The 18,239-nt window shown below is 39.8% G+C and overlaps 1 protein-coding gene across 6 annotated transcripts in view; it reads left to right on the top strand.

Moving 5' to 3' along the window:
- Positions 1–17,986, top strand: part of LOC117534842 (solute carrier family 12 member 7-like) — a 35,180-nt gene extending 17,194 nt beyond the window's left edge. For 3 of the 6 annotated variants that reach the window (XM_034199073.1, XM_034199074.1, XM_034199078.1), the window contains 23 exons: positions 371–425; positions 885–1,015; positions 1,115–1,239; positions 1,415–1,519; positions 2,599–2,810; positions 2,914–3,084; positions 3,668–3,766; positions 3,955–4,012; positions 4,165–4,339; positions 5,205–5,323; positions 5,411–5,509; positions 5,649–5,768; positions 5,958–6,062; positions 6,715–6,883; positions 7,628–7,823; positions 8,493–8,662; positions 8,862–8,993; positions 9,247–9,354; positions 9,515–9,610; positions 12,560–12,729; positions 14,635–14,649; positions 14,951–15,084; positions 15,487–17,986. In XM_034199073.1, coding sequence (XP_034054964.1) covers positions 371–425; positions 885–1,015; positions 1,115–1,239; positions 1,415–1,519; positions 2,599–2,810; positions 2,914–3,084; positions 3,668–3,766; positions 3,955–4,012; positions 4,165–4,339; positions 5,205–5,323; positions 5,411–5,509; positions 5,649–5,768; positions 5,958–6,062; positions 6,715–6,883; positions 7,628–7,823; positions 8,493–8,662; positions 8,862–8,993; positions 9,247–9,354; positions 9,515–9,610; positions 12,560–12,729; positions 14,635–14,649; positions 14,951–15,084; positions 15,487–15,578 — 2,856 coding nt within the window. In that variant the 3' untranslated portion in view covers positions 15,579–17,986. The remainder of the gene's footprint in view (positions 1–370; positions 426–884; positions 1,016–1,114; positions 1,240–1,414; positions 1,520–2,598; positions 2,811–2,913; positions 3,085–3,667; positions 3,767–3,954; positions 4,013–4,164; positions 4,340–5,204; positions 5,324–5,410; positions 5,510–5,648; positions 5,769–5,957; positions 6,063–6,714; positions 6,884–7,627; positions 7,824–8,492; positions 8,663–8,861; positions 8,994–9,246; positions 9,355–9,514; positions 9,611–12,559; positions 12,730–14,634; positions 14,650–14,950; positions 15,085–15,486) is intronic. The other 3 variants (XM_034199076.1, XM_034199075.1, XM_034199077.1) reach the window with 3 other exon arrangements.
- Positions 17,987–18,239: the final 253 nt, after the last annotated feature.

Below are 18,239 nucleotides of genomic sequence, written 5' to 3'. Positions count from 1 at the left end.
TATAGCATTTTATTCAAACAAAGGTCTCGAACAGTAATATTAACTTTTGAAAAGTCCTTCTGTCTCTCCTCTACCTCAGTCATTTATAAAATGACTCAAAGTTAGGTCACCAAACCAAAAAAACATAAAATGGCACCCAAAACTATGCTGTAATCAGTGATAAAAATATACTTTAAAGTGTGAATTTTTTTTAATTTTGTTTGTAGCAAGTTTAAATAAAGTTATGGCAGTATAAGATCATAATATTCAATGTAAAAACCCAGTTTTTTAAAAGCATTTTCTTCTTGCACAATTAGTACAGTGCATTCTGTACACTTATCTCTTTTGCTTCATCCATTACTTAACGTCGCTTGTGTTTCTTTCCACACAGACCTTGCTTACGGCCATATCAATGAGCGCCATAGCAACCAATGGAGTTGTCCCAGGTACATTTTGAATTCTTGCTATCATGATCCTTTACTATTCCACTGCAATTTTTAAAATGCAATAGCTTGCAACTGCAGATGCATACAACGATGCCCTATTTTCCTGTACTGTAATTTATTTGAAGAATGCAAACTCCATAAAAATCTCTTGCATTGCATTCTGCCCCGAGTAATTTTTGCCATCAGCCTCTGTAGGCATCATAGAGCTCCAACAACCTTTATCAGTAAGATAACATAACGTGTCGGTTGCGTGAGAGACAAACACAGGACAAAAAGTCTGTCATTCACTCCTGCTTCTGTCACGCTGAATGTATCTGAGAATAAGGTATGACTGATGTTGAATCAGATCAGAAGTCAAAGCTTTTCTCAAAATAATTTGTTACTAAACTTTTATAAAATAAAATAAAACTATCAAGGAAAATCTTTTGTAGTAACTAACCAGGATTTATTTTTCCAAAGCCGGTGGCTCGTACTATATGATCTCCAGATCGTTGGGTCCGGAGTTTGGAGGGGCTGTGGGTCTCTGTTTCTATCTGGGAACCACCTTCGCTGGATCTATGTACATACTGGGCACCATAGAGATTCTGCTGGTATGATCAACACTCCACTTCCACACGCTTCCACATATAAAAATCAGTCACATCAGTTATATTGAAATTACATCTCTTTCTTCTGTCTTCTGCTGCCAGACATACATTATTCCAACAGCAACGGTGTTTAAAGAGGGCGAAAGTGCAGCGATGTCCAACAACATGCGTGTCTACGGCACGTGCTGCCTGCTCCTCATGGCTCTGGTAGTGTTTGTCGGAGTGAAGTAAGTATTCACTTACACAAATTACGTAGGTTTTATTTCAGTTGACAATTCAATTCAAAGAGATGTAATGGCATATGCCGTAAGACTCTCATGCATTCTTTATTCATTTCAATTATTTATGTTCCTATAATATGGCCTTAAAACACAGACTGATGTATTTCCCTTCTTTTTGCAGGTATGTGAACAAACTGGCCCTGGTGTTTCTGGCCTGTGTCGTTCTTTCCATCATGGCCACTTATGCAGGAGTCATCAAGACATTAATCGAACCACCAGAGTTCAAGTGAGTTCCTGAAATCTAAATAAAAATGTCTCATTAAACACTGACATGTTTTCATGGTGCTGTTTTAATGTCTTTGAAGAGAACAAAGATAAGTGGTGAAGATATCCTGAAAATCAGTAGATTACATTTGTTTAGGTAGGCGTTTAGTTTGGTTTCTATATTATGCATTTTGCTGCACATTGCCTAGATCGTATACTATAACTCCAGCCTGTTTCTCCGAAATGGAATCGTGCCGCCGGTAAGAATGGAGAAACCAGCTCGAGTGCGCTAGAATTTGAAAGTACACAACCGAAAAAAATCTGCCCCTTCCTTCAGAGTTCCTTACAGAGTCCCTCCTCCAACACACACGAACGCGCACATGACCAATGAGGGCACGAGATAAGTTTGTGCACAGATGGAAGGCTGACAGGCAGGTAGGCCATCCAGTTACTTTAGCCGGGCCGGCTCAGATAATTGGTCGTGCTTTTTACAGTGCTACGGCTTCCACAGATGAAATATTTTTATATATTTATTGTCAACGCATTTAATTTATTCATTGCTATCGGGATGTTAAGAGCATTCCATGGAATATAACAAAGTGTTTCTGAAGTGAATTACCTACCCCACCTTTTAACAATAGATTCATGCCTAATACAACCCCTTTTCAAGACATCTAACATTTCCCTATAACGCTTACGGTCTAATATATCTTTCATATCATTGCCAAAACAAACCAAAGTATGTGAGGTGCTCTAGAAAAAATATATGTATTAAGTATTCCACATCATTTCAATGTAGGTCAATTTGTTATTTAATAGGATTTGTTTTACTCTCTGGAAAAGAAAAAATAACGATCTGAGATTTTGGATCATGGTTCTTTTTTATCCAATCAAATGTTCTAAATAGCAGCGTTTCATTATCTGTCCATACTAGGTTCATAGGTACATCAACCTTTTTAAAACCACTCTCAAATGAAAAAATCCACTTTATCTATTTACACTTCTCAGTAGTTCTAAAGCATATATGTCCCAGTCAGAAATGTACCTCAATATATACAGCTGCTTTTATCTAACTCCACTACACTGTCCTCTCTTCATCAGCGTCTGTCTGCTTGGAAACCGATCTCTGAAGAACGAAATGATTGAAACATGCGCCAAGACAGAGGTTATTAAAAACATCACGGTGATCACTGAGGTGTGGAGCCTCTTCTGTGACAGTGAATATTCAAACGCGACCTGTGACGAATACTTCACCTTAAACAACCTGACGGAGCTACGGGCCATACCCGGGCTCCTGAGCGGAGTCATTAAAGGTGAGGAGGTGGAGAGGAAGGAGCCTCAAGATAGTTATTGCCCCTAGAGAAAAAAAGGAACTCTGATGTTCATACGGCTAAAGATATGTTTTTTTTCTATCAGACAACCTGTGGGGCGACTATGGGCCAGCTGGTACGTACATAGAGAAGAAAAGCCAGCCTTCCATAGAGGAAACCCAGGACACCACCGATGATGTGTATAAGCCCTACGTCTTCAATGACATCAGCACCTACTTCACTCTGCTGGTGGGAATATACTTCCCCTCTGTGACAGGTACATCAAAAAACGTTTTATCAATAAGAAATGATTGTGATACAACATTCTATAATATGAGCATACTCTGAAATAAGAAGTAAAGCATGATGAGCATTTCTATGACATGTATTATATTTTTCTTTTAGTACTCAAGTACATTAACACCTTTCCTTACGTTAATTAAAAAACGTTAACGCCTAGGTGCCATGCATGCACATATGCTGTGTACTCCATCCTCAGTACTCCTTTTGGTAATTGTCTCAGTTCAAAAGAAACATAGATTTCATCATGTACAAAACACACAACTTGATTTTTATCTAATGTATTCTGCTTAATTTCATACCTTTTGCTGTTGAGCCATTCAAAAACAATGTGCTTTTATTGCCGCACACAAAGGGAGGCATGCATCTGCATTAACAGGTTCTAGTAACAACATAAGTTGTATTCATATGCCAAAACAAATTAAAATCCCATTTCTTAAGTTTTAGGATGATGACAGAGATTTGAAGCTTAACATGTAAAAAACTTGTAACCATCAGTGAAGCTCTGTTTGATTGATGCCACTGCTTTTTTCCCCTTCCTACTGTGTATTGATTTGTAGGTATAATGGCTGGTTCTAACCGGTCTGGTGATCTCAGAGATGCTCAGAGGTCCATCCCAATCGGAACCATTATGGCTATTCTCACCACCTCTTTCATCTGTATCCTCTTTCTGCACGTGTGCAGCTGATGCAGTTTATACAAACTAGTGTCAGTTGATGATAGAGAGCAGCCACACGTGTATTTGTCAGCTTTATTTGTGTGAATGTGTATTGTAATGTCACAGGTCAGGTTTGATACTGCAAAATGAATTTAAAAAATAGTATTTCCATCTTAACTTCATGCTCAGACATCTCCTGTGTGGTCTTGTTTGGAGCCTGTATTGAAGGAGTGGTGCTGAGAGACAAGTATGATTTATGTGTTGTTTTTGTATGAACTTCTACTTCTATAGTGAAACAAATGATGGCTAGTTTTTTGTACACTTTGAATCAAATTCAGTCCAAACCTGTCGTCCAAAATGTGCTCTGTAAATACATTTGATTGATTTTGGGTGATTCAGGTTTGGTTACTCCGTAAAGAAGAACCCAGTGATTGGCATTCTGGCCTGGCCGTCACCCTGGGTGATTGTGATTGGCTCGTTTTTCTCCTGCTGTGGGGCGGGGCTTCAGAGCCTCACCGGCGCCCCCCGTCTGCTGCAGGCCATCGCTCGGGACGGCATCATCCCGTTCTTACAGGTCAGTGTTTGAAAGTACTTTGTTTTTCACATGGTGCTGTCCTGTGGGCTTTCAAAATTAAGCATCACCCAGACACAAAGAGGGTTTGTTTGACTATTTAAAATTTTAAGCCGTTTACACACTTTCAAATACAGATTTAGACCGATTTCTAACCTCAATTAAAACCTTAAAAAGCTGAAAGAAAGAGGGTGTTGTATGCCGTTCAGATTCAAGTCCCCTGAAGCAATATGTGATATTGAGCTATAAAACGACTTGACTTTATGTGACTCTCTCCAGTTCAAATGTTACATTTGACCTTAAAGTGCAACGTTGAGTTTTCTTGTAAACAGTGTTTCTCAGCAACACACATTGGGCTTCATTCATGAACCGCTCGTACAAACAGCTGCAGTTGGTAATGTTAAAAGTTCCCTCACTTTTTGTCATGTTTGCTGAACCATTCTATCCTGACAGTATTGCATTACACAAATGATCTGTAAAATGTAATGTTCCTCTGAGTATTTAAAGGAACCCTAATATACTCATTTTCAGATTTCATAATTGTATTTCGTGCCTCTACTGTGACATGTTTACATGCTTTAATGTTCAAAAAGTGCTTTATTTTCTGTTATGGCCGTGCTGATTGGTTAGCTGGCCGGCTCTGTTGTGATTGGTCAAGCGCTTAAAGATGCCACGCACAATGCATTGGAGCGCTAGCCAATAAAAGCGCGAGTGTCGCGTAGTGATAAGACAATGTCGCTGAAGTAAATCCGTATTTAGCTTCAATAATGACGCATTTTATATATTTGATCAAATTTAAACTGCAGCTACTATACTGTTTGACTACGACTTTTTGTTTAGACCATTCTACTTTCTCTGTCTTCCTCAGGTCTTTGGTCATGGGAAGGCTAATGGGGAGCCCACCTGGGCTCTGCTGCTGACCGTTGGGATCTGTGAGATAGGAATCCTCATCGCCTCTCTGGATGCTGTGGCCCCCATCCTCTCCATGTATGTTGTGTAATAATGTAAAACACACTGATCTTCTTTCAATGCATTTAGTTACAGACCTATCTCTCTTTCTGTGTGTCTGCTCAGGTTCTTCCTAATGTGCTACCTGTTTGTGAACCTGGCCTGTGCTGTTCAGACTTTGCTCCGGACCCCCAACTGGAGACCTCGCTTCAAGTTCTATCACTGGTAAAAGCAGCCTCCAACAAAAACCTAATCTAATATTAATCCTGCGCTTTTTATGAAAGATTTAAGCTCTCTAAAGCTTTGATTAAAAACACAGATGTTGGTCCTTATACTTGTACCAATATGTACTGTTTGTGTTCAGGAGCCTGTCATTCTTAGGGATGAGTCTGTGTCTCTCCCTCATGTTCATCTCCTCCTGGTACTACGCCCTGGTTGCCATGGTGATAGCCGGCTGTATCTATAAGTACATTGAGTACAGAGGGTGAGTTACATAAAGACTGATTTAAACACTCCATTGAAGGCAGTCTTCAAGAAGAACTGTGTATTTGTTGTTGTGTGAAATATAATATAGCTTCATATCTCGCATGCTACTGAGACTGTATGATTAAATATTTAAATGTTACTTTTTTAAATGTCTGTAAAGAGGTATAACTTTTATATTTGGTTGCAGGGCGGTGAAGGAATGGGGGGACGGGATCAGAGGTCTGTCCTTGAATGCAGCGCGATACGCTCTCATCCGTCTAGAGGAAGTACCACTACACACCAAAAATTGGAGGTGTGTGTGTGTGTGTGTGTGTGTGTGTGTGTGTGTGTGTGTGTGTGTGTGTGTGTGTGTGTGTGTGTGTGTGTGTGTGTGTGTGTGTGTGTGTGTGTGTGTGTGTGTGTGTGTGTGTGTGTGTGTGTGTGTGTGTGTGTGTGTGTGTGTGTGTGTGTGTGTGTGTGTGTGTGTGTGTGTGTGTGTGTGTGTGTGTGTGTGTGTGTGTGTGTGTGTGATTCGCTACGGTGAAGGGTTAGTGGATAGTTCTGAAGACATATAATTCAAATTTAAAATGCACCTCGTGGGAAATAGGGAGAATATAAATCTAAAACAAATTTGAATTACATTTTTCATTGACGAACAACGCCAGAAAAAAGGATCAAAATAGTTGCAGCTGAAGAAAAGCAGCTGTTTATTTGACATATGCTTCTTCCTTGACGAAACCTGGCACCTACATTACCCACAATGCAGCTCCAACGCATTTAAGTCTGAGATTAAGGTGTGTTTTGGTAGTAATGAATGATGTAATCAGATCTGTTAGGCTCTTAAATCTCATTTAATAAATCGTTTTATTCCAACTTGTTTAGTCATATTTTTACAAACAACATACTTTAATTGTTTATATGTCATTCTTAATGTGTCTCTTAAATGTAATTTTCTCTCTCTTCAGGCCCCAGCTGTTGGTGTTGTGTAAGTTGGATTCCGACCTGACGGTGAAGCACCCTCGTCTTATGTCCTTCACCACGCAGCTCAAAGCTGGAAAAGGACTGACCATCGTGTGCTCGGTGCTGAAGGGAACCTTCATGACCCGGGGGAACGATGCCAAGACTGGAGAGCAGGTCTGTCCTGTCTATTTCTCAGGTCTACTGTGTGTTAAGTATTAATGGCTACAACACCCATTTAGAAGTGCCAAAAATAGCTGCACCTATTCACATGGTAAACAAATATGCCTGTTCAATCATTATCAATCAGACATTAATGTATTGTAAAAAGAACATTACAAATTATTCAAGTTTGTTGTGCAATACTCACATGGCTAAAGCTTATGACTCTTCAACACAATTCTTTAAATTGCTCTTTCTTTTTAATCTGATATAATCCAGCTGTGTAGATGTATCATTTGTTTTCTCATCTTTTTTTTACCATAAACTCTAAATAAGTATATATATTTATTTTTTTTAAATCTGCATTAATGTATATTTTTTGGACACTTGGGGTAAAGCAGAACATGCTGTAAACATAAATTGTATTAGCATATCATCAATTTATAAAGGTGTCAACACTCAGCTTGAAGTTAGGATGGTTTGTTATGTGTCATCATTGGTCATGCTTGAGTTTGTTTATATATTGCTAAGTTTAAGATAAATGATATATAAGTGACGTTGAAACCAGTATCAGTTTTAACCAGAGTGCTGCTTTTGCTCTCCTTACATTTGCCAGGATTACTTGTATACAGGAAGTTCATTACACAAGTAGAACAATGGCTGCCAGCATGTGATTCAAGCAATGACTCACTCGCAGTATTGCGTACAATTCTACATTTAAAGCCAGTTTTACATTCCTCTCCTTTGCACCTCTCACAGAACCTGAAAGCAACGATGGCTGTGGAGAAGATGAAGGGTTTCTCCCATGTGGTGGTGTCGTCCAACCTGAGAGACGGTTTCTCCCTTCTCATCCAGTCAGCCGGCCTGGGAGGAATGAAACACAACGCTGTGCTGATGGCCTGGCCCACAGGCTGGACACAAGCCCGGGACCCCTCTGCAAGGAGGAACTTCATAGGTAAACTACACAGGAGCGTGTGCCAGGATAAAGTCAAAGGGGAGAATTCTACAGTATTCAGAAAATGACACTAAGTTGATATGTATACATGTTTAATATTTCCTTCCTTAGGTTCACTTACATTTTATTGAATCTAACTAAAAAACATAATTATGCGCACAATGTAAAATGTAAGTATTTCTATGAAATGTATCTTGCATCTTATTTTATTACATAAGTTACATTTATAGTGTCTCATCAAATGTTTGTCTATCATGTCAGTGTGAATGACAGTGTCCATAAGGTATTAAGTAAGTGACATGTTTTACATTCAGTTTATACTAAGCATATCCACTTAATCTTTATTATTTAATTTATTTAACATTTTCCTAATGATTTTAAATGAGGGCCAAGAATAGCTTTTATGGTCGAATTTTTCGAATGAACAATTTTTTTCAGATATTAAAAACTTTACCGATCTGGGTTATTTTAAAAAACGATTTAAGCTGTTTAAAGACACACAAAAGCCTTTTTGAGCAACAAGTACAGGGACCTTTTATCTTTTCAAGAGAAAAAAAATAAAGCTGAATCGGGGAGATACACAACTTATGTGGCTGATTCCCACAACCGTGAAAATAAAAGATATGAAATGCAATTTCTCTCACTATATTTCTCTCTCTCTCTGAATAGAAACTGTAAGAGAGACCACGTCAGCTCATCTGGCTCTGATGGTTGCCAAGAACATCGACCATTTCCCTAACAACCAGGAGCGTCTGGAGGAGGGAACCATTGATGTGTGGTGGATCGTTCATGACGGAGGACTCCTCATGCTGCTGCCATTTTTACTCAGTCAACACAAGGTGCCCCATCCAAATTATATTTCCTTCTTTTAATCATCTATTGTGTTTTTATGAACTGCATTAGTCACATTTTGACACATAGCTGACTAATTGCTGAGTTTCCTGCTCACATTTCCCTCTTAGATCCAAGATAGACGTAAGTGCTCTTACATTGACATCCTTATTCCTGCTGATACTGATTCATCTCCTTCCTCTGCAGGTATGGAGGAAGTGTAAAATGCGTATTTTCACAGTGGCCCAGATGGACGACAACTCCATCCAGATGAAAAAAGACCTCCAGATGTTTCTCTACCACCTACGCCTGGATGCAGAGGTGGAGGTGGTGGAATTGGTGAGACTCAGTCGATTCGATTGTGTATCAAATGATGATACCTGCCCTTGAGCAGGATACCGAAAGGCTGAATACTTTAAACTGCTTTAAATTGTAACAAACCCTACATCAAATGCCTCAAATGTGCTGGTGGCCGAAGACACTTCACAGAGATAAAGAAATAGAATATGTCACATTTTAGAATCAAGCTAATAAAACAACTTTGTGTTTGAATGAAAATCTGTGGTTGCAAATGTTCTTTGTGTCCCCCTAGCATGACAGTGACATCTCCGCTTTCACCTATGAGAAGACGCTGGTGATGGAGCAGCGGTCTCAGATGCTGAAACAGATGCAGCTGTCCCGCACTGAGAGGGAGAGGGAGGTACTGTGACACTCATTATAAATATCAATATTTGTTGTATCTTACCTCTATTAATCTTTTGGTGTGAGTATGTTAGAGATATCGGCCATAGAAACACCCTGCTTATGTTGACCTTTAAACTCTCCCCCAACCGGGTTTTATGATTGGACAACGGCTCCAGATTCAGAGCATCACAGATGTATCACGCGGCTCCATAAAGAGGAAGAAGTCTCCAGGTGTGCCTTCCCTCATCACCCAGTGCATACCTGAGGATGAGGTAGCCACAGGACCCAAACGGCTTGTTATAGCCAACCATTACGCCATTGTTCCAACCATTCATCACGCCATCCTTTATCATATAATAATCCATTCATAACAACTGCAATGCTCGAGGCAGTGCTATCATCAGGAGCTCAACTCAGGGATTCATCGTTTTCGCTCCTCCCTTTTTTCACTGTCCTGTAAATGCTGACTGGGTAAAGACACAGGCACCACAAGTGGCCACTAGAGGAAGACAAACTGCTCACTGAGAGCCACACTCACAGTACTTGAAGTTGACATGTTTGTAGTTTTTAGAAACAGTTGTGGTTCCTTCAGGATCCCTGTCCTGTTGTTACTAGCCAATAGTTATTGAGATAAGGGGAACTAAACCCCTGTACAAAATCTTTACATGTTATTCCCATGGATGAAGACAGTTCAACATGTATTAATAAACATGAACGTCTCTCTCCTTAATCCAAAAACTCTAATTTGGCACTTAGAGCACCCAGAGGATTATTTTCACTATATGGCAGTGGTTCTCAAACTTTTTCTGTCAGGCCCCCCCTTTGGAGAAAAAAAAAAGTCGGGCCCCCCCAACGCAAGTCAGGCTCAGTGGCGGCGCCAGAGATTTCTTTTGGGGGTGCTGTGGGGTAGCTTGACGTTTCATAGAGGGTGCTCAAACATTTAGGGTTTCCCATTAATGTACCGGTCGCTACAGTGGAATTTTCTACTGCAACACTCCCCACACACACACACAGTGTACCCGCGACTGTTACAATGAAGGCTCGATAATCAGCTCACGGCATATAGGTGTAAGCAGGGGTCAAGTGCTATTTTTATAGGTGGTGTGTGGACCTCACATAGGGGGGTCCGGGGGCAAGCTCCCCCGGGAAGATTTATTTTTAAATATTGAAGTTAAAAGCATCAATCTGGTGCACTTTGAGAGCAAAATGAAGAGATCTATGGATACATCTCTCAACACCCATTTGAAACAGAACTGTAAACAGATTTACTTTTTCTTTATGGATATTTTACAAATCACCCTTTTAAACTTTATTCTTGTTTTACTGTCATATAGTAATTCATAGCTGTTCTCATTTATTCTCTTATTTTTTTATAACTATAATGATCATATACATGTGTGCCTCGGAAATAATTGTTTACATTAATGGTGACCAAAACGTTTGAGACCCACTGAGATAACACTGAGAGTCCTTTAGCTCACTGAGTCTCTCAGTCTGACAGGAGAGGACTCTCTTCCACCTTGTTGTTGAAAAAACTCCTTATATCTGTTAGCGTAGCTCGCTAGCACCAGAAGCTAACAACAACGATCTCCGGTACCGGTGCGCTCTCTCTCTCTCGCTCGGGCACACAAAATGGCTCGTTCCACACACACACACAGAGCCAAGCTTTAATGAAACACAGAGACCCAGACGTAATAGTACTGTACTGCATCATATTATTATAATTTTTCAAATTATGATTTTTTTTTTTTTTAATCTTTAAAAAAAAAAAATGTTATAACCATTTTTCCTCCTGGTCTCTCGTGCCCCCCCCTGGTATGCCTCTGCGCCCCCCAGGGGGGGCGCGCCCCCCTCTTTGAGAACCACTGGTATATGGGAACATTAGGTTATGTTCCACTTTCAGTATGATTTGGATTGCATTCCCTCTTACAGGTATTCATAGAGCCAAATAGACGTCTGTGTAGGAGTTCCGGACAAATGCCACATTTATCTCCCTCGATGTCATTGTGGTCAATATTGACCAATGGAAGGCGTGGTCAAATGAGGTGCTAGATTTCAGTAATATGGTTAGCTGGTTATCGTTACTCATAGCAACGTCAGGCACGACCTACCTCAGCACCGTAGAAAGTTGGCGACCCGGTGCCCTACTCATCGCTTGACTGCAACAACATATAACATCACTGACAACCGATGGAGATCACGTACACAGAGCAGGAGGTTTACTAAGAAAAGACACTCAGTTTGTGTTTCTGTGGTATTTCCTGCATGTACTCTCATCACTATAATCCTGTCTACCTCACTGCCTTTAAAGTAACATCTAAATCATTACTTTTTTTTAACCTCTTCTGATCATAATTTTATATCCCTAACAACTTTAAGCAATTACATATTTGCCAAGTTATGTTGCTTTGTGATTTGGCTAGAGAGAGTTTGATCATTTTCATTTAGGTCTTTAATAGAAAGGATTTATTTGGAAATCCAATGTTTTATTAAAGGTCCCATGTCATGCTTTTCCGGTTATTACCCGTCCCCTTGTGTGTTATGAAGGTTTTGCTGCATGTAAACGGTCTGCAAAGTCACAACCCCTCAAAGTACACCCTGTAGCGAGTAAAACTCTAACACAGAAAAGACCTGTCTGTCTATGCTGCCCCAGAACGCCTCGTTGTAGATTTCTCTTTTTCCATTGTTTTCTTCCTGGGTACAGCGACGTGCCCATACCCAAATGGACCCATTGGTCCAAATGGACCAATCCGTGGAGCCGTTACGTTACTTCCTCACAAACGCACACTCAATCTTTTCTCAGCTGCAGCTCTGCCGATTTCTCCTCCCTGAGACGGCGGGACGCGGCGAGGCTGTGATTCGGTGTTTGAGCACACACACAAACTCCCAGCCAGGGTGTGTGTGTGTTTGTGTGTCCGGGCTGGTTTCGGGCTGGGTTTTGCTGTGTCTCGCTGTCTCGCAGACGACTACTGGGCTCATCAGGAGGGGGGGGGCAGGAGCTCCAACAAGCCGTTTAGGACAGAGTGAATACACATACTGTATGAGAAACCAATGTGATTTTGGAAAATTGAACAGTATAAATCTGTTCTAGTAGACCTCAACAATGGAATTATGATCAGTAGAAATGGCCATGACATGGGACCTTTAAAATAAATGACAAAATAAATATGTTTGTTACATTGCTGAATGAAAAAAGATTTTGTATGATCTGACATGTTTAGGCCCAGTTGATCCACGACCGCAACACAGCGTCTCATGCTGCAATGAACGACAAACCTGCAGGTGCCCCCCCAGATCGGGTCCACATGACCTGGACCAAAGACAAACTGATCAACGAGAGGAACAGACAACGAGAGACCATGGGAGTTAAGGACATGTTCAACATGAAACCGTAAGTAGATTTTAAAGAAAATAAAAATAAATGCTGTTATAGCGCCCAACACGTCAAACCAGTGTTGTAGTTAAGTCACCAATTCACGAGTCCAAGTCACTCTCGAGTCACCACTCTTCGAGTCCGAGTCACCAAGGGAGAGTCGTAGTCGAGTCCAAGTCCGAGTTACCCAAGGAGTGTCCGAGTCGAGTCCGAGTCATCATTACCTGTGTTCGAGTCCGAGTCCAAGTCCGAGTCACCCAAGGAGTGTCCAAGTCGAGTCCGAGTCATCATTACCTGTGTTCGAGTCCAAGTCAAGTCCGAGTCATCATTACCTGTGTTCGAGTCCAAGTCAAGTCCGAGTCACAAGTCTTCATGTATTAATCTTCGTGGATATATGTGTTGAAATGTAGCTGCTCCTCTACATTGCTTTTATCCTGTCATGTTATACTAATCTGTCTATTGAACTGTTGTGAAGCGAGTTTGGCTACAATTCTTGTAATAGGTGCTATACAAATATAAAGCTTAATACTAATATTAATATTATTATTGTAAATGACCTTTTAATATGTCCAACTATATTTAAAATGAGTCAACTTTTAGAGAAGTGATTATATTTGTATGCCAATATTTTCCTATGGTAAAGTTTTCGTTTTGCTCTTTTATTTTGATAGTAATAAGATCGGAATTCTTATTTTGAAGGAACATTTACCGGTTAAATCAGTTTACTAATAAAGATTAAGCCCCAGAAAGCACATGGCTACTTAGCATGCAAAATGACATCATTCTGCATGTTAAGTAGCCATGTGCTTTCGTGTTATGGCTGAATCTTTATTTATTGATTAGATCAAGTTACTCTGATGATAGTGTTCAACACAGCCTATATGTCTGAACTCGATCCTTAGAGTAATGTGTTACGGAGCCTTCTCTTCAATCTTGTTTCCACATAACATAACAAGCATTTTGCACTGCTCTTTTCCAATGTTGAAGCAGAATGTGTGAAAGCATACAGCACATGCGGAGTGTGTCTCTAGACATGTTTAGACTGGAACAGCGGGGGCCAGTACCTGAACTCGCCTCACAGGTGCACAAGCCAGGATAGAGGACATCAGACTCCAGAGAAAACTTGCTCGAGTCCGAGTCCAAGTGCGTCAATGTACGAGTCGAGTCCGAGTCATCGTGGGGGGGGGGGGGGAATTCACGAGTCCGAGTCCAAGTCGGAGCGTCAATGTACAAGTTGAGTCCGAGTCATTGTGGGGGCGGAATTCACGAGTCCAAGTCATTGTGCGCGAGAATTCACGAGTCCAAGTCCGAGTCGCGTCAATCAGTGCGCGAGTCCGAGTCGAGTGAGTCACGAGTCCCGAAAAGCGGCACTCGAGTACTCCATCTCTGCGTCAAAAATTCTGTTTTTATTCAGCTAAGGACAAACATAATACATTTTTGAGTCGTATGATTTGACTTATTGTTTTAATATATCGAACTCGTTGTTTGTTGTTGAAATCCTAAATAAATTCACATGCTGCTAGTGTGCAACACAGGACCTTCACTTAAAGACATCTGTTTGTGTCCTGTAGTGATATCAAAATCAATAATTACTTATTTTAATTAACATATATATATAGGCAGACTTGCATAACAGTCTTAACATAACCTGACAAAGTAGTTTTGTTTAAAACTGTGATCATTTCTCAATGTGGATTGGTGTAATTCGCTCATTTCACACTTTTTTTTTTTTTAAATGTCTGCTCTTCATCATATTGCCTTTTGTCTCATTCAAGGTTTGCCTTCGATAATGTTGATCCTTTTTTGTATGTTTATACTGCATCAGGACAAACAAGCCCTATTTAATCCATATCTCAAGGTTTAGCCCTTATTATTATGCATTGATGTTGGACATGTTTTGTTTTTTTGTACCTTTTTTTCTAGAGAGTGGGAAACCCTGTAAGTCACTTCTTCAACTTTCGATTCTTTTTTATAAACGTGCATGAGCTATCTGTGAATGTGCAGTGTGATGATAAATTGCGTATTGGCATGCTTGTGTGTCATTAGACCTTTAGTCCACTTTGCATGAGAGTCAGAGTGCATGATCACAACTACGGAGGCTGCATGTGACTGAGTAATGTATTTGCCTTCATGATCACCAGATTTTCAATCATTCTTACTGCTGATTGAGAAAATCATACTCCCTTAGCTGTGAAAGATGTTATCCAATGCTGTTATTAATATCTCTGCTCCGATGTAGCAACCAGTCCAACGTACGGAGGATGCACACAGCTGTGAAGCTGAACGGCGTGGTGCTCAAGAAATCCAAAGATTCCCAGCTGGTGTTGCTAAACATGCCGGGCCCCCCGAAGAACAAGAAAGGGGACGAGAACTGTATCCTTTTGGGCAAAATCAGTACATTTTTTAATTAGCAATGCCATTATTTGGACAGTAAATTGGTCAAAGGATAATGATATTGTTAAGATATTGAAGGAATAGTTCAAGGCTAGCCGTTTATCCCTGCTTTCAGTCCTAATGCTAAGCTAACTGGCTGCTGACTGTAGCTGTTACCATACTAAAAAGTGCAATTAATTTTCTTGTCTAACTCTCAGCAAGAATGCAAAGAAGGGTATTACTTAAATTAGTAAAACTTTTTAGGATTTGCAAGTTGCAAATACTGTATTCACCACTAATCAGAGTACTTTCCAGATGAAGAAATTAAGAGTATGCAAATCTGAAAATGGCAGCTTGTGTTGCTGTAATGTACAGTTTGTCTTTAACCAAACTGACTCTCAGATATGGAGTTTCTGGAGGTCCTGATGGACGGCCTAGACCGTGTCCTGTTGGTTCGTGGAGGCGGTCGGGAAGTCATTACCATCTACTCCTAGCACCCAGCTGTTCCTCATTGTTTGAAAGGAATGTATGGACAGTAAGGTCCCAGAAGGATCAATGGGAAATGGACAAAGATGTCGGACAAAGGAAGGACAGTCCATTCCTTCACAGGGCAGAAAAGGAGGACCATGGTCGGTGGGAAGAACAGGGGAGTGCACAGCCTGATCTCAGTTAATCGTCCGGGGGCACAGCCGGCTTGCTACTCCCCCTTCTCTTGGGGCTACAACATATTATACACTCTAAAAGTGACAACTGTGGGGTGGACCTTCCTTCTCTGAAAAACTGTTTTGTGGACGAGCTGTCATTTTTCATAATCTTTTTGCATTTCTCTGATTGTGGTAGCTGGTTAGAACGAATGATGCTAACGTAGCTAACATACAGTAGTGCCTTTATTTCAATGCTGTCGATGAAACCTTTTAGTGATCCCTGACATTTTTTTAAGCCATTTTTACCGGATACAATGTTTGCCTCAAATCACTGTTTCAGAAGTGTAAGCCCTTGATTACTATCAGGACAGTTTAAGGGCAAATGTGGCGTTTTGATTGTAATCCAGGGATTGTCTTGTCAACTGTTTGTGTTGTCACAGAAAACATTAGTGTGTAAAAGGATGAGATAGTTTAGATAGCATTTAAGTTGAGTTAATGTGTATTTTATTGACTTGTTGTATTGGAGCAACATTTTTAGGTCCATATGTAGGTTCATGACAATATAGGATGCATTGATGAGGGAGTTTTATTAGGTTTTATTATTCTTTTTAAATATAAGTCTGGAAGTCTCATTTTGCAGCTTTGTGCAGTTTGCTCTTTTTGTGTCTGATACACTTACAGCCAGTCATGGAATGCCTGTGAGAGAAACCGTACATTATGGTATAATATCTCCGTCTGTCTCTGCTGTTGGTGTTTTGGTTAAAACATACACCTTCAGATTGTAAAAGAATATGGCAGGAGGAAGTCTAGCTGAGAATAAAATGTCAAATGTCTGGCTGTGAAAACCCTGAAGACAGCAATTTCCCTGTAACAGCATGAGGCAACTGAGCTTTGCATATTGGGCTGTATTTGCAATGAACAAAAAATAGCATAGCAAAAACATTACAAAGAAAGAGGGCAATTTTGCGCCAAATGCATATTATCACATTTAAATAAGTGCCAATAGCACAGGACATAAATTGGCCTCAGTCTTTTGTCTGCATAAAACAGGGGCACCAATGTGATTTGTTGTTTCCTGTAAAAAATATCAAAAAAAGTTGTTGATTTGTACTCAACACGCAGTCCGCTGTCTTTAATGACATTTTATGTAGGCCTATAGTCATATTTATTTCATTCCAGATTTAAAATAACAAGTCAAGTTCTTAAAGTTTCTGTGTGTTGTAAAGTTTTTATTTTCAAGTATAGGGTCACCACTATGATAAGGTTGGATTTCATTCAGAGCTTAAACAAGTGCACAGTTGTCTTTGTGATTAAAGGCCGAGATAAATAAGAATATTTCTTCATTAATACAAGGTCACTGTATTCTCAGAAGTCAACAATTACTTTTATTGTGGGTGTTGTGAAAAGTATTTTCTGCATGTCTTAATGTGAGTAATACTTTTAGTTTTTTCTAGTTGAGTTAATTTCTGTATGTGTAGAAATAACTCTTTGAATCATACCCCTGGTCATTTTACCAGATATGAGATTCTGGATTCTTCCATTGATTATTTAGCAAATTAACAGCATCAACAATAAACTAAAATGTACATATTTAACATAGTTGTAATGTCCTCTATGGACAGATTTTTCCATACTGAGAGTTTTGGTCCAAACTTAGGAACAATTTGAGTCTATAAAAAATGTCCCACATAATGGGCTGGCCCACAGTCAGAAGTGTTTCTCCAGACTTGGATGGAAACTCCCATAACATGAAATGAAACATCTATGGACATACAAAAGGCAGGAAACATCAAAGCAGGAAGTCCGTATTCAAGGAAAATAAAAAAGGAAATGAAGCTGACTTGTTACTCAGATGTTGATCGCTGTGATATCTCTGATTGCCCTCATCTCATGAGGGCAATCAGAGGCACTTCAGGCACACACTTTCTTATTTTTGAGTGTCGGCTATTTTGCTTCCATAACATGTAGACTAGCAGAAAGAAAACACATAAAATACTTATCAAAGTGTTTATTTTATCATACTTTTTCTATTTGTGGATGGAATTTTTCCAAAATTTACCAAAACAAGCACATATTCAATGTGGCCGCTCATTTGCATATTTGAACATTACATCAGCAAACTTTTTTTTTAAATGTAAAGGTGACATTTAGAGATCTCTTTTAACCCAATTCACCTGTAGTGTTTTGTCTAAACATTGTATCGGTTTCATTAACTTAACTTTGGTTAAATGTGTAATTAAATCTCATTAAACACCATTGATATTCTATTGTTATATAATATATACACAAGAAGCTGATACATCCTGTCCCACATTAGAGCTGAGCCGGATTGTCGTCATTTCTTACATAACTGGACCGGGCTCAGTATCCAAACATCAAATTAATCCTGGAACATCATTGTCGCTTGGCTCATAAAAGAACAAAGGCAATTTTGGAGCTTCAGAAGGAAGCTTTCGGAAAAACTTGGCCCTGGATAAATGGTTTCCTGTTTGTTCAGTTGTCCAGTTTTCA

Source organism: Gymnodraco acuticeps, unplaced genomic scaffold (assembly GCF_902827175.1).
Source record: "Gymnodraco acuticeps unplaced genomic scaffold, fGymAcu1.1, whole genome shotgun sequence".
Taxonomy (NCBI): domain Eukaryota; kingdom Metazoa; phylum Chordata; class Actinopteri; order Perciformes; family Bathydraconidae; genus Gymnodraco; species Gymnodraco acuticeps.
This window is presented reverse-complemented; position numbering and strand designations above follow the sequence as displayed.